The sequence below is a fragment of the Mirounga angustirostris genome, unplaced genomic scaffold (genome assembly GCF_029215605.1).
Source record: "Mirounga angustirostris isolate CCGP_5_RB_7025 unplaced genomic scaffold, mMirAng1.0.hap1 SCAF_10, whole genome shotgun sequence".
NCBI classification, from domain to species: Eukaryota; Metazoa; Chordata; class Mammalia; order Carnivora; family Phocidae; genus Mirounga; species Mirounga angustirostris.
Window position 1 is genome coordinate 37,640,926 of NW_026991718.1, and position 16,276 is coordinate 37,657,201.

At 43.8% G+C, this 16,276-nt stretch overlaps 1 protein-coding gene across 7 annotated transcripts in view; it reads right to left on the minus strand.

Annotated features, from left to right (window-relative positions):
* The window catches only part of RPIA (ribose 5-phosphate isomerase A), a 91,195-nt gene that overhangs the window by 53,038 nt on the left and 21,881 nt on the right, over positions 1–16,276 (minus strand). For 3 of the 7 annotated variants that reach the window (XM_045884577.3, XM_064572222.1, XM_064572221.1), the window contains exon 7: positions 15,525–15,666. In XM_045884577.3, the coding sequence (XP_045740533.1) occupies positions 15,525–15,666 (142 nt within the window). Of the gene's footprint in view, positions 1–7,451; positions 8,373–13,695; positions 13,796–15,524; positions 15,667–16,276 lie in introns of those variants that run through there. The other 4 variants (XM_064572219.1, XM_064572220.1, XM_045884575.3 and 1 more) reach the window with 3 other exon arrangements.

Below are 16,276 nucleotides of genomic sequence, written 5' to 3' on the forward strand. Positions count from 1 at the left end.
GTATATATATATATATATATATATATACACACACACACACACACACAATGGAATATTATGCAGCCATCAAAAGGAATGAAATCTTGCCATTTGCAACGACATGGTTGGAACTGGAGGGTATTATACTGCGTGAAATAAGTCAGAGAAAATCATGTATCATATGACCTCACTGATATGAGGAATTCTTAATCTCAGGAAACAAACTGAGGTTGCTGGAGTCGTGGGGGGTGGAAGGGATGGGGGGCTGGGTGATAGACATTGGGGAGGGTATGGGCTATGGTGAGCGCTGTGAATTGTGTAAGACTGTTGAATCACAGACCTGTACCTCTGAAACAAATAATGCAATATATGTTAAGAAAAAAAAAAAGAAGAAGATAGCAGGGGAAGAATGAAGGGGGGGAAATCGGAGGGGGAGACGAACCATGAGAGACTATGGACTCTGAAAAACAAACTGAGGGTTCTAGAGGGGAGGGGGGTGGGAGGATGGGTTAGCGTGGTGATGGGTATTAAAGAGGGCACGTTCTGCATGGAGCACTGGGTGTTATACGCAAACAGTGAATCATGGAACACCACATCTAAAACTAATGTAATGTATGGTGATTAACATAATAATAATTTTAAAAAAAGAATCTATCCTAAAACAGTCTGAATAAATGCCAGCGTTGATGCTGCTATCCTTTTTTTTTTTTTTTTTAAGATTTTATTTATTTATTTGAGAGAGAGAGAGAATGAGAGACAGAGAGCATGAGAGGGAGGAGGGCCAGAGGGAGAAGCAGACTCCCCGCCGAGCAGGGAGCCCAATGCGGGACTCGATCCCGGGACTCCAGGATCATGACCTGAGCCGAAGGCAGTCGCTCAACCAACTGAGCCACCCAGGCGCCCCGATGCTGCTATCCTGAGTGTTGTTCTTGGTACTGCTGTCACCGACCACCGAATTCTAGGTGCTACCAGCAGAATAAACATTAAACTGTTCTTGTATCTTTGTCATTCCCTGTGACAACTTGCAAACTCTGCATCAGTTCCTTCCCTCTTCAAGAAGTGGAATCTATTTCTCTACCTCTTTGAATCTGGGCTGGCATTTCGACTCGCTTTAGGCAATAAAAGTGAGACTGACATTGTGCAATTTCTTTTTTTTTTTTAAGATTTTATTTATTTATTTGAGAGAGAGAGAATGAGAGAGAGCACATGAGAGGGAGGAGGGTCAGAGGGAGAAGCAGACTCCCCACTGAGCAGGGAGCCCGATGCGGGACTCGATCCAGGGACTCCAGGATCATGACCTGAGCCGAAGGCAGTCGCTTAACCAACTGAGCCACCCAGGCGCCCACATTGTGCAATTTCTAAGGAAGCCTTGCAGCTTCCACAAGAATGCCCCTTCCAAGAATCCAGCCGCCATGCTGTGAGGAAGCCCAAGACAGCCCATGGAGAGTGAGAGGCCCGGGCATTCCCCAGACATTTCAGCTTCAATCAAACTGCCCCAGCTGAAGCCACATGCAACAGAGATGGGTCATCCCCACCAAGCTCTAATCAGCTTATAGGACTGTGTGCAAATGAATGGTGGTGGTTGTTTTAAGCAGCTGAGTTTTGTGGTGGTTTGTTATGCAGCAATAGATAATTGAGACGCTGTCTTTACGTGCAAAATCTGGGTGGGAACAGCCAACTAGCAAGGTCTAGGTCCATGCTCTGGCTGCCAGGGAGTAGGGAGAATGGACATTTCCACTTCAGTGGGGGGGGGGGGGAGATGCCCACTGCAAGTTCCCACAGTGAGGAATTCCTCAAATAGAAATGGAGGTTCAGATGATAGGGAAATTAAAAAAAAAAAAATCTGTTAAACTCAGTATCTGCCTTTTGTATCTGCTTTTTAGATAATGATTGTTCTCTACAGAAACTGGTAACTGTGTCTCCTTCCCAAGAACTGTATTCCTTACTTCCATTTTACATCTTATTGTATTTGTAGGATTCTTAAACAATGGATCACTTTAATGGAAACACTTTCAAGTTAACTGGATTTAGTAAGTTTCAAAGTTCCTGCCCTCAGGATAACTAGTGACACTGCCTAATGCCTGGGACAAAATGCCCACAGGAGAGAATGTTTCCTGGCAGTGGAAGCATCTCTCCCAACCCAGACTTGCTGGGCCCTGACACTGGAAAGAAAATGTTCCATCAGCCTTAAAGAAAGTCTTCCAGTAAACTGGGAAGCTCCTCAGAACCATTTGTATAGACTCATAACTGATATCCCCAACCTGGACTCTTCCTCATCCATCCCACCTTCCTCCCTGAAGCCAGCAAGGACTCTGATGATGCCACTCAACTACCTAGAAACCCCCACTGTAGGATTAAGGCCCAAGTCCTTAGCTATGGGAAACATGGCCTATCAGTACGCATCCCCTGCCTTCCATCTCTTCTCTTAACACCTCCCTGGAGGCAGCATTCCTGGTGAGCGACACACAGCTCCTCGAAGTTATCTGCACCCACCAGGTCCTCGCTAACCCTTGTCTTCACACATTCTGTTCCCACTTCATAGGATGCTTCCTTCCATCTTGCTCTTCCCCGGGACACTACTCCCAGCCTGCTGAGCTTCTGCTCTTCCTTCAAGATTCTGCAACTAGAACCACCACTGAGAAAGTCACTGAAATATATACAGTAAAACAAACAAATGAAAACCAGAGGAATTAAAAAAGGTATGCTAAAAAATATCTATTTAAATCAAAAGAAGATAGTAAAGGAGGACCAAACAACAAAAAGAGGACAATGAAAACCTATGTCTGTACAGAAATGTGTACATGATTCTTCGCAGCAGCATTCGCCATAAAAAGTGGAAACAACCCAAATGTCCATCAATTGGCGAATGGATAAATAAAATGTGGTCTAGCCATATGGTGGAACATCATTCAGCAATAAAAGAAGAATGAAGTACCGATCCATGTTACAACATGGATGAACCTTGAAAACATTATGCTAAATAAAAGCAGCAAGATACAAGATCATATAAGATTCCATTTATATGAAATGTCCAGAAGAGTGGGAATCGACAGAGACAGAAGTGAAGTCATGGTTGCTTAGGGTTGGGGGTGGGAGTGGGAGGTGTTGTGGGGGGGGAATAGGGAGTGCCTGCTACTGGACACTGGGTTTCTCTTTGGGTTGATGAAAATGTTGTAGAATTGATTGTGGTGATGATTGCAGAACTGTGTGAATACACTAAAAACCACTGACTTATACACTTTAGCTGGGTACTTATAAATGGGACTTCTGTCTCACTAAGGTTGAAAAAAAATTTTAACTTAAAAAATTTTTTTTAAAGATTCAGCTGAATGACCACCTACTGTATCAGTCTTTCCCTGACTTCCCCAAACAGAACACACAAGAAATCAAAGGAGGCTTCAAAAAGCCAGAACAAGGACAACACCAGAGTTGCCTCGAGTTCTAGAACTGTGCTCACCAATACTCAAGTCGTTCACCAGTGTGGCCATGGAACCCTTGAAAAGTGACTAGTCCAAAATGAGATGTGCTTAAGTAAAACACATACTGTATTTTGAAGACTTAGTACAAAATATCAAATATTGATTACATGTTAAAATAGTAATCTTTTAGGTATGTTGGGTTAAGTAAAGGATTTTATTGAAATTAATCTCACCTGTTCTTTGTACCTTTTTAGTGTGGCTACTAGAACTTTTAAAATTCCATACATGGCTCACGCTTCCATTGGGCAGTGCTGTTCCTGACCATATCTATGCTGCCCCACATGCCGGTTCCTGTGGGCTCAGACCTTGTGAACACCTGTCACAGATTCACAAAAAAACAGGGGGCGGCACCACTGGTGCACAGGAACATGGGCCAAGTGCAGTGAAAATCAGATTGGAGCTCTAGAACCTCCAGAACTCATCAGTGACCGCAAACTGGTCCAACCCGCCACTAAGAACAGCTTCTGAAATAAAATGAGCACAACTCTCCTATTTGAAACTCAGACTGGGATACACCCGAACCTGGGATCTCCCTCAAACGTAGTTCTGTCACCAGGGAGACACTGAGTGGTCTTATTGGCGCTGGGCCCAAGCCGACAGAGATGCACCAGGGCTCTAGTTCCCAGAGATGGAGCTGCGTCCTCTCCCCACCCTGCTGCTGAGAGAGATGCTTCTCAGTGATCCGACTTAGGGAATCGGTTTCAATGCTGAATTTATTTCGTTCATCAGTGTGTATAACGTGTCGTCCCCAGAACACAGACACTGCCTTTCCAAGGAAGACCTCTCCCTCCCTCTCTGGATCCCACCACCCCCCTCCCCCCACTGCCCACATTCACACACACTTCCACCTTCTCGAAGCACCATTAAGGATGTTTACTTGCAGAGTCAACCTGGGCACATTTGAATGCTAGGCTATATTGGAGTGTTTTGCTGTCTTGTGATACAAACTGGTTACTAAAAAAGCAAAGGCACTGAACCTATGACAAAAACATCACCTGATTAGCAGGTTAGTGGAGAGTGAAGGCTGACGCAACCCTAAATAGGGCTGCCTCAGCTGCTAGGTGTGACAGGAAGCGAGCAAACTCGGGCATTTGAAAAGTTGTAAGAAGTGGTCGTCATGGCACCAATGAAGTCTCTGAAGGCTGGAGCTATGTCATGGGTATCTGTGGCCAGACTCCTCCGTCCCAGTGTCCAAGACACAGCAAGTGCTCAATACTTGTTGATCAAAGAGAGAAGAAGAGTTGATTATAGAATGCGCAGGCCTCCTGGGTCCTGGGGTGAGCATATCCTGAGAAAGAGAAGCATAGCGCTGTCCTAGCTACAGTCAGGCCTTGGCGTCGCTATGAGCTGGCCTGGTACCCACAGCGAGGCTGGGGTGTTCTCCTGTGGAACATCAACAGTTTCACAACTCCATCAGACATGACCACTCTGCGACTGTGGTGGGTGAAGACAAAAACCAGATGACTCCATGATTACATCTCAACACAGACAAAACGTGAACAGTGTCCAAATCACAAAAAGGGCCAGACATCCCCATATTCTGGCTGAGTAACTGCGGCTTCTTTACCAATCCCAGATTTAGCCTCACTCCATTCTTACCTTCTTGGTAAAAACTTAAAACACCCGATCACAGGATTCTCCCGTTTCCAACCCAATCCAATCCAGAGCAGAGCCCTGCTTCCCTGAGCCTTCCTCCAAAGCACCAGATACAAGCCCAAATCCCCTAGGCCCTAACACCCTCTGACTGAGATACCCCGCAGCCCCACATGGCATGTGACTTCCCTCATTCAGTGGGTCAATAAAACCAACTCTGTTCAGCTATGCATTCCTGAAGTCTTTTTGGCTAAAGGGAATTCACAGGCCTTAGCCATAAACACCCCTTCCCAGGCGAGCCATGCCTCAGGTTGCCACTGTGCCTACCTACATCCCCAGGCCTGGGAAGGAGAAAAGGAAACAAGCAGAGGGGATAAATCAGTGGTGGCAGAAGAGGAGGACTTCTCCAAGTGCACTTTCCCATGGCTCACCCTAGGTTGGTGCCATGTTCTACTCTTTTCTGCCATTAAAGGAAGCTCATCCAAAACCATAAATTAATCTTATAGGATTACCTATGAGCCTACACATACACACACACACACACACACCCCATTTCCATAGGATTACCTATGAGCCTACACACACACACACACACACACACACATCCCATTTCATTAACTTCAGTAATTTAACAAATTACTCATGGCTCAAATTGCAAATAATCAACACAGGAATTAAGGAATGCAAACTATCCAGAATCCTACAACCCCCTTGAATTAAGAGTAAGGCCTGGAGCCAGTTAAATCTGGCCTGCTTCCCAGTGTATGACCTGAACAAGTTACTTAAACTGAATTTGTTTCTCACTCTTCAAATTAAGAGAACACCATGAAGTGGCTCTAAGATAGGAGGGCAAAGGCCCAGAATCACACTGGCACAAGGTGAGCGATGACAGGTAGGAGACTGTAGCCAGTTACCTGATAACCACTTTTCCCACCTGCTGGCCCACCTCTTACCCACTATGCTGACAATTCCTTCATATCACTGCTCCACCACAGCATTCCTGTCAACCTGCCTGTCTCCTCCACCAGGGTGGAAGCATCTAGAGCACAACAGGGGTGTTACTTGTCTCTGTCTCCTCCCTCCCACTAGTGCCCACTAGGAACTGGCATTGGATGGGAACTCAGAAAAAGGCTGATAAGTGAATCAAAACTTTGAGCTCCAGCTGAAACCAAAACTGAATCGAGCTTACTCAAATGCAATTGTGCCCTTTTGGTGCCTCCCAGCATGGCTGTTTAACTCGGTTGTAACCTTTCCCAATGCCAGAACTGCAGCCCATCCTGTGCCCCTCTGATCCATCACGTGCCTGCAAATTTTTTCCATCCAATTTATCACCTGCAAGATCACACTTAGTAACAATTTTATTGAAGAACCTTCAGTCAAAATGTACCTCTAGAACAACCTTCTGTGTGTGTGCCTCAAGCACAGCAGGGGTTTTGTGTTTTTTTTGAGAAGGAAAACCTCACATCAATGCTCATATGGACTGCATTCTGGCCACAGGTACAAACGCCCTGAAAGCCACTGAGGATGTCCATGTGACATGGAGCATGCAGGTGTTTCTCAGAAACCCAGCTTACCTTTGTTATCTTTATCCCTGATTAACCCCTGCCACAAGAGCTTGAAAGGATTTCAAAAATGAGTTCTATCAAGTTTTCTCGGCTAAGATCTAGTGCCCATTTTGTGCAAAACTTATCATCTAGACCAGAAGAGGCTTGAAAATGAAAGTGCTCCTAACAATAGGTTTCCTAACAAAGTGTGAGGCAACATTTTTAAAGAGCACTTGGGAGTGAAGAGAAAGAGAAGGAACGTGGCAAGGAAAGAGAGCCTCCTTAAGGCAGGTTCTGTTAACTTTCATCCGGCCACCTAATGGATTAGCAGGGGCTGAGATCTCGGTAGTTACAATCTCAGGCTCCAACCCGGGTGCACGCTGAGGGAGATGAAGGCCCTCAGCATGAACACCTCATGGCCTGGGCTCCTCAGGCGCACCCGGATCTACCACCGAGCTGATGGCAGCCTTCCCTCTCCCCGTCTGGATGGCACACTGCCCACTGGGCACACGATCTGAAGATCAGTGAGAATAAAGAGGGAATACGAGGAACCTGCTTAATGCTCGCCAGCTTCTGGGACTAAGGGTTGGGGACTAATACAACACTTGGGGATACCTGGTGACTTTTATTCAGCTGAGTTATCTTCCATTAACAAAGAAAATAAGGTCGTTTGACAAAAGGCTATGGAATGAAACTGACGTCTAGCCCACCCCAAAATAAAGGAAATATTTACCTAGTCTTTGGCTCAAGATTTCTCAAGTGAATTCCACCCCTTATCAAAGATCCAGTGTAAGCTGGTGTGCAAAATTGATCCCTATTTTACTGCAAAACTACTGCAAACAGTAAAGACAAAGAGTCAAAACGGCACCATACTGTTTTATTTCAACCCTCAAACAATAGAAGGAAATGACAACTTCTGACGATGAACCATGCGAGTAATAATAAAGTAACAGGAAAAATATTAACCAAAAGACGATTACTCAAAAACAGTTCACATTCCACAGCAGTGCTTTGGCAGTACTGGCAAGTATTTCTGGCCAATGGCTTCCCACGACAGGGGGCCTAGCAAAAGAACACCATGTTCTTCATGACACTTTACACTCTGAGTCACTATACACCACACCGCTCCACTCGACAGACTTTGTAAACCTCATCTTAAAATGTATATCTAAGGATTGTGCGTGATCACAACAAAAACAACAAAACAGTGTGGTAGAAAAGTAAACTCTAATGTTTCCAGTAAGGCATCAGGGAATAACTGCTGGCCGGGCCCTTCATTTTACCAGTTTAAAGAAAAGTTCTGATTTACATTTCTCAGCAAACCCAATATTCAGAAGCTTAACCAGCAGACTCAAGTTAAAAGTTTAAAAGACAGTCCCTTTCTTTTTTCTTTTTTTTTTTTTTGGTAAATGTTTCATATAAAACATGAAATCAAGTTCTACTTTAATAAAAAAAAAACTGAGTATTTTTAATAGTAAAAATATATATGTTTATATTTCTCTTTTTAAAAAGACATTAAATAACAATACTTCAGAAGGCTGGAGTTAATCGCCCCAACCCCCACCCTGCCAGCTATCCGCCTGGCACAGCTAGCTGCGTTAAGGCAAAGGCTCCTGGAGAGGCATGTCCGCCTCAGCTGAGGGCTGGGGGCTCAATGAACACATTCCGCTCCTGCAGGGTCAATAGAAAGGCTTCTCCCTCATGTTCACAGAGCCGTCCTGCATCCCAAAGTAGACTCTCTCAGCCATGTTAATGAAAAGGCCTGTGTCCACCACGCCTGCAGGATGAAGGATGGAAAAAAGCATTAAGTTTCAGCTTCCCAAGGCAAGGAGAGAGTCAAGGATCATACGCAACTATTATGAGCAGCACTGGACAAATGACAGATCGGAAGTATTTCCTCTCTCAGAACAATGAAGAGAGATTCAGATTATTTTTATTTCTTCTTACAATCCCTTTCTCTGCTGCCATCTTGGCTTTCTACTATACCCAAATGTGCCAACTTTTTTCCTGCCTCAGGGCCTTTGTTCATGCTATTCTGCTTCCTGGACTAGTCATCTCTGAGCACTTCAAGGAGAGGATTCTTCTCTGTCCTTCAGATACAGATGACAAGTCATCTCTTCAGAGAGGTCCTCCATAACTACTCTAAGTAACCCCCACTCCCAGTTATTTTCCTATTCTCTTTAAATTGAAGTATAGTTGATATATAATGCTAGATTAAGTTTCAGGTATAGAATATAGTGAATCAACAATTCTGTACATTACACAATGTTCACCGTGGCAAGTGTAGTTTCCATCTGTCACCATATAAAATTATTACAATATCATTGACTCTTTCCTATCCTGTACTTTTCATCTCCGTGATTTACTTATTTCATAACTAAGTTTATACTTCTTAAACCCCTTCACCTATTTTGCCTATCCCCCCGTCCCTCCCTTCTGGCAACCAATGGTCTGTTTCTGGGTTTTTTTGTTCGTTCATCTGTCTTATTTTATAGATCCCACATGTAAGTGAAATTATATGGTATTTGTCTTTCTATGAGTTACTTCACTTAGCATAATACCCTCTAGGTCCATCCACATTGTTGAAAATGGCTTGATCTCATTCTTTTTTATGGCTGAGTAATATTCCATTGCACATATATACCAAATCTTTATCCATTCATCTGTCAACAGACACTTCTGTTGATCCCCATCTTGGCTATTGTAAATAATGCTCCAATAAACACGGGCGCATGTATCTTTTCAAATTGCTGTTTTCATTTCCTTTGGGTAAATACCCAGCAGTGGAAATTACTGGATCATATAATACTTCTTAATCTTCTGAGGAACCTCCATATGGTTTTCCACAGTAGTTACACCAATTTACATTCCCACCAAGAGAGCTTGAGGGTTCCCTTTTCTCCACATTCTCACCAACATTTGTTTTTTGGATTTTTTCTTAACATTTGTTATTTCTTATCTTTTTGATTCTAGCCATTCTGACAGGTGTAACGTGGTATCTCTTTGTGGTTTTAATTTGCATTTCCCTGATCACTAGTGATGCTGAGCATCTTTTCATGTGATTGTTAGCCATTCTTATGTCTTCTTTGGAAAAAATGTCTATTTAGGTCCTCTGCCCAGTTTTTAATTAAATTATTAGTTTTTTGTGTTGAGTTGTAAGAGTTCTTTATATATTTTGGATTTTAACTCCTTATTGGATATAGCATTTGCAAATATGTTCTCCCATTTGGCAGGCTGCCTTTTCATTTTGTTGATGATTTCCTTCACTGTACAAAAGCTTTTCAGTTTGGTGTAGTCCCAGTAGTTTATTTTTGCTTTTCTTTCCTCTGCCTGGGGAAAAGATCCAGAAAAAAATGTTGCTAAAGCCAATGTCCAAGAAATTACTGCTTCTCTTAGGAGTTTCATGGCTTCAGGTCTCACATTTAACCCATTTTGAGTTTATTTTTGAGTGTGGTATAAGAAAGTGGTCCAGTTGTTCCAACACCATTTGTTGAAAGACTGTCTTTTCCCCATTGTACATTCTTGCCTTTTTTGTTGTAGGTTAAATTGACCATAGATGCCTGGGTTTATTTCTAGACTTTCTATGCTGTTCCACTGATTAATGTGTCTATATTTGTGACAGTACCATCCTGTTTTGATTATTACAGCTTTGTTGTATATCTTGCAATCTGGGACTGTGACACCGCCAGCTGCGTTCTTCTTTCTCAAGATTGCTTTGGCTATTTGCACACCTAATTATGCTCAATCACACTATCAGCCTTAGAAGTTTTCTAAGAGTGTAAGAGGATATTTGCAATGCATATATCCAAAAGATTTGCATCAAAATATATAAATAATTCTCCAAATCAATAAGATAACCTAGTAGAAAAATGGGCCAAAGATTTAAAGAGGTACTTTACAAAAGAGGCTATGTAAAATGGCCAATAAACTTAGAATGGTGCTCAAACTAATTAGTGAAGAGAATGCAAATGAAAATGACAAGATAACCACTACACACTCACCAGAATGAATATATAATGAAATTTTACTAGAATGCAAAGACACTCCCACTCATAGACAGCAGGAGTAGTACACTAGCAAAACCACTTAGGAAAACATTTGTTAGTACATCTTCTAAAGCTGAACATATTCATACCTAACAATCCAGCAATTCTACTCCTAGGTATATATGCAACTGGTAGGCACACATGGTCATCAAAAGACATGTATACGAGAATGTTCATAGCACCACTTTTCCTAACAGCTAAAAACTGGTAACACCCAAATGCCCATCAAGAGTAGAATGGCTATACAAACTTTTTTTTTCACACACAACTATGATGGAATACCATTCAGCAATGCAAATTAACTACAACTCTAAGCAACATTTACTGAAAATATTTACATATATACACAATACCACAATGAGATAATACTGTTCAACTATCAGGAAAAAAATCTGATGGACGAGTGTGTAGGGGAAATTGTTAGTAGAGGGGTAAATTGGTGCAATAATGGAGGGCAATTTAGCACCATCTAACAGGGGAAAACGTAGAGGGAAGAAGGAAGAGACTTCGCCATTTACTCTTGTAATATTGAACAATGTCAATTAAAAAGAATTTTAAGGGGCACCTGGGTGGCTCAGTTGGTTAAACCATCTGCCTTTGGCTCAGGTCATGATCCCAGGGTCCTGGGATCAAGTCCCACATTAGGCTCCCTGCTCTGTGGTAGTCTGCTTCTCCCTCTACCCCTCCCCCCTGCTCATGATCTCTCTCTCTCTCTTTCATGCTCGCTCGCTCTCTCTCAAAAAATAATAAAATCTTTAAAAAAAAAAAAAAAAGGATTTTTAGATTGAAACTTCGCAAGACTGCTCCCAATACATAACAAATAAAATCATCTATCAGTGAGGAAAAGCCATGAAGCAGAGAAAGGAGGTGCTGAAACATAGGCCCCTGGCACGTCACTGCAACTGAAGCTTCCCAAAGGAAGCACAGTGGCCATGCAAGACCCATCCATTCCAACAATTCTGTAATATAGGTGACAGCTCCGCCTGATCCAAGAGAAAGTCAAACTAGGTTCAGAAAAGGCTTCAGAGAGAGAGCAGAGATGAATGGCAGGAGCCGAAGGTCTGATCTCAGAGCACCCCCCTCTTCAGGTTACTGACTACCCCCAGTAGTGAAAGGGCAGAGGTGGCTCACTGTGAGCATGGGGCTCAGAATCCACGAGCTTTGGCCCTTCTATAATCTCTGTGTTCTGGGTGGAACCCAATGGAACATCCAAAGGAGGGAGTGACCAGCCAGGCACCAGTCCAGCTGAACTCTAAGTGTCCTCACACACACAAATGTACGTGGGGCAAGGGCAGGGCAACAGGGATGACAGGGAAACTTGCCCTGCTTCCCTTCCCTGGGTTTTGGTCCAGCAGTATCATAACAGACCAAATCAGGGAAAGAAAAGAGCAAACAGGAGAGGCAATGAACCACACTGATGCTTCTGGTCGCACGATTTAATATCTAGCCTCTTTTTTCATTTTCTTCAGTTTAAGTTCCTACTAAGATTCTGAACTTCTCTAGGCTGTAGCTTCTACTTACTGGGGCAGAGGGCAAGTATAGCAGAGACTTCCTCATGAAGGACAGCTCAATGTCTCAGTAAGCCAAGAAAGGTCTGAGCAGGAGCAACAGAGCTACCTAGTGGGCACTGCAAGAAATCCACCTACAGGGGAATAGCGCCCACACTGGTGAGCTGCTTCCTATACAATCCCCTGGGTTTACCTACATTATCATCAGGGGCAAATGCTCCCCTTTTACTAACAGTGGCCTCTCCTCCATCTTCTCTTCCTCTTGCCCTCTCGGCTCATTATTTCTTCTATTAAATGAGAACACTAAGTGAGAGAGAAAGCATAATTCAACTCCTCTTTTTTGCTTATTAATAAATCTGTGACAACACTGTCAGTCTAAGACTAAAACAGCAGACTAAGGTAAGGTTGGAAGAATTAGCTCCTTATTACATGGCATATATTCACACATTTTCATTCCCAAATAGCATTGATTACTTAGAATCTAGCACATTTAATTAACGGTGACAAAACTATCCTTTCTTCTTAGGAATTTATTCATTCAGCAAACACTCCTTTATGCTCTCAATACCATAAATAAGACTGATGTCTCTCACATCTGCTTCCTCCATCTGATCCTCTCGTATGGGCCTTCAATACCTCCTCTGGCCTGGACGCATAACTCACCTCTACACTGCCCACCCAGCCTTACTCAAGGCCCCAGATCCCTATTACAAGTATTAGAGGCTCTCCCACCCCAACTGTTCATGTCATACCACCCCTCCTCAACCTGGCACTCAAAGAAGGACTAAAGGTTCAGGGTCTAGAGGCAGACAATCCAGGGCTCCCCTCTTGGCAATGCAGCCCTTGGCATGCCCCTATCCTGCTCTGTAACGATCTCATCCAACTGGAGAATCAAATGAGACATTTTTAAACACTTAGTGCAGTGTCTAGATTACACTATGCTAAGGCATAGGTCAAAAGCCACCTCTCCTCCGGGAACTTTCCCACACTCTCCAAAGGAAGCAACGTACATGCACTGTAGACTCTTGGTACTTCTCTAGCAAATTTAGCACATTCCATCTTATTTGTAGGCATGCCTTCTACACAGCCACGCACAACTCTCCTTGAGGCAGATTCCATGCTCTAGGATGGGAACATTCCCTATTAACATGCAGCGCAGCACCTGCGTTACACCCCCACTACACAAGAAGAGAGCCCCCCAAAATGAAAGAGGCTACAGTCAAGCTTCTAGAAGGGAAGGCTCTATGCAGACAGGATGAGCTTATTTCAAGGCAAACCCCCTCTGAAACTCCATCAACTCCACGCCTATCCCAACTGAAACGAGTTGTGAAATGCACACCCAACAAGCCACTAGGTAAGCAATAACTATTCCTGGGGGGTGAAAGCAAAGGCACGATGTCAAAAACTCCAAGCATGGTACAAAGGAAATTTTTCTTTCCAACCAAGTCTTACAAAACCCACGCCCATCATGCCTCCTATGGCCAGAGGCAGGGGACAGTTACAAAGTGCTTGGGTGTCTATGCTCAATGAACCCCACTCACATTACCTGGGATCATTTTGATAGCTGTGTTCACTTCACTCCATTTGTGCACCCGATCAAACTTCCAGTCCAGGATAAAATTCCCATTATCCGTCACCACAGGACCCTAGAAGGTGTAATTTTCCACACTTACAGAGGATGTAGATACAGGTAGGCAGAGACGGGCAGGAAAGTGAAGGGGATGCCCAAAGACAAGTATCTTAACTAACCCGCTCCGGCCCGTACTCCCACCTCAGCTTTCTAGAAGGCAGGGCTACTGGCGTCAGAATTTGAGTCTTGAAGGCACACAGATATAGAGGCGGCTCAGAGGAGTCATTAACCTCTGTGAGCCTCAGATTCCTCAACTCCAAAAAGCGGATAATGATACATACTTGAGAAGGCAGCTTATGTATAAACCACATGGATAAGCATTTACCACAGTGAGGACTCAGAGGAAGGGCTCAACGATTCTTAGCTATGGTTAGAATGAAAAACTACAGCAACAAAAGCAGACGATCCACATGGTGCAACGTTCTCACCACTTCACATTAGGTGCCCAGTAATGCAAAATAAGGCAGTGCTATCGCCCCTATCACTTCCCCGAGCAGGCACTCCCCCAGAGCTGCGTTCTGGGGTCAAAAAAAAGCAGGGGGTAGTTTTAGATAGTTAGTCCAAAATTCCTAGAGCACCAGAAGGCATTTGGGACCACAAATGTTGACAGAACACCACAGTGACAGGCAAGGAAACTAGGCCGCTCCTGCAGGCTGGAGGCGAGGGGGTGGGAGTTCAGTGAAGAGCCCCAGGAAGGCAGGATGCTGGCGCTCTTGTCTGGAGTCGCCCCAGCCATGAGAGAGAACCTCCCTCTCCAATAGTCTCCTCCGGGCTCTTCAACTACGGAGGGAATCAGACTCCAGAGCTCTGTACAACCACTAGGATTAGGACTGAGTTTTTACAAAAAACAACATCAATATAAAAAATGCATCAGGGTAGAGTTAGAGATCATTTGTTTTCTCTTCTGTATCTTCCAAACCTGTTATACGGTTATATCTATAATTACAGTTAGTTTTTAGGTTATTACTTTTGCTAGTTTGTTTATTTAAGTGGAAGAGGAAAAAAAAAGTGCAGCCCACTTTAGAAGCTGAAGAGAAACATTTCCACTAAGTTTCTGGAGCGTATTCCTAAGGAGGGGTTCACATCCCCCAGGAAATTCTACTTCTTGTCACATTTAATAACAGAATGAAATGAGAGGAGAAAAAGAAAATTACACCATGAACCTGGAAAACTTCCTGCCCCGGGGTGCTTCCCAAGGCCCATTTTTAGCCACCGTGAAGCCCTGCAGTCCAGACCGCAGGTACAAAGATCCAATCACCTGAGGAGCATCAGACTCCAAGGGACCGAGAAAAAGAATCAATCCCCCACTTGTGCAGAGAATATGTGCAGCATTAAGTGTGGTAATATCTACATGAGTTTGAATATAGAAACTAATAAAGCTAGGACTCTAAAAATGAACCAATAATCTGATTAAAAATACATATGTATGGGCGCCTGGGTGGCTCAGTCGGTTAAGCGACTGCCTTCGGCTCAGGTCATGATCCTGGAGTCCCGGAATCGAGTCCCGCATCGGGCTCCCTGCTCGGCAGGGAGTCTGCTTCTCCCTCTGACCCTCCTCCCTCTCGTGCTCTCTCTATCTCATTCTCTCTGTCTCAAATAAATAAATAAAATCTTTAAAAAAAAAAAAATACATATGTAAAAGCTGACTACCCAGGCTATGCAACAGAGGACCTCTACTGAAGCAAAAAGGAGGACACCACACCGAGAACCTGGAATGCCCTTGGGAAACCTCCCTGGCCACTTACTGCCTTGTTGACGGCCATTCGAAGTTCAATCACGCCCCCAAACTTCTGAGTCACAGCTCGGCTCACTGGGACATAGGCCATTGGGATGACCTCAATGGGGATTCCCTTGTGCCACTGATCCCCGAGGTTCTTTGAATCTTTCCTGGGAAGAAAGTCAAAAAATACAGTAAGTATAAATAAGCTCAAGGGTAGAGACAAACACCAAATTCAGACATAGTGAGTGGGCAAGGGCAGAGAGCAGGGACAACCACAGGGCTTCAAGTGTTCTGGCTCTGGTCTACTATTTAAGAAATGAGGTACTCGAAGGAAATATGACAAAAATGTTAAAACTGGGTATGACTGGCTGTGGCTATACAGGTATTCATTATTTATGTTCTTTCTACAGCTATAATATCTCATAAGTAAATACAATTTTTTTTTTTTTTTTTTTTTTTTAATTCACACGCTTAGCACAAGCACCTTCTACCAGACTCCTTGAAGGAGAATCTGAGAGCCTGGTCAAAGACCATGCACAACAAAGGTCATGTGTGAGCCCAGAGGAAGCAGGGCATGCTGAGTCACTGCCCATGGGCAGGGCCTGTCCTTACCCCGAGGCTCCCTGCAAGGATCAAATGAATGATATATGAGGACATGCTCTTGTCACCAGAGTGACAAGCTGTTTCCTCCTCCTCCCAATGGACACGTAACATAACAATATGTACCTTCAGCATGAAAAAAGAACAAAATCCTCCAAGACACTGCCCTCAGTCGCC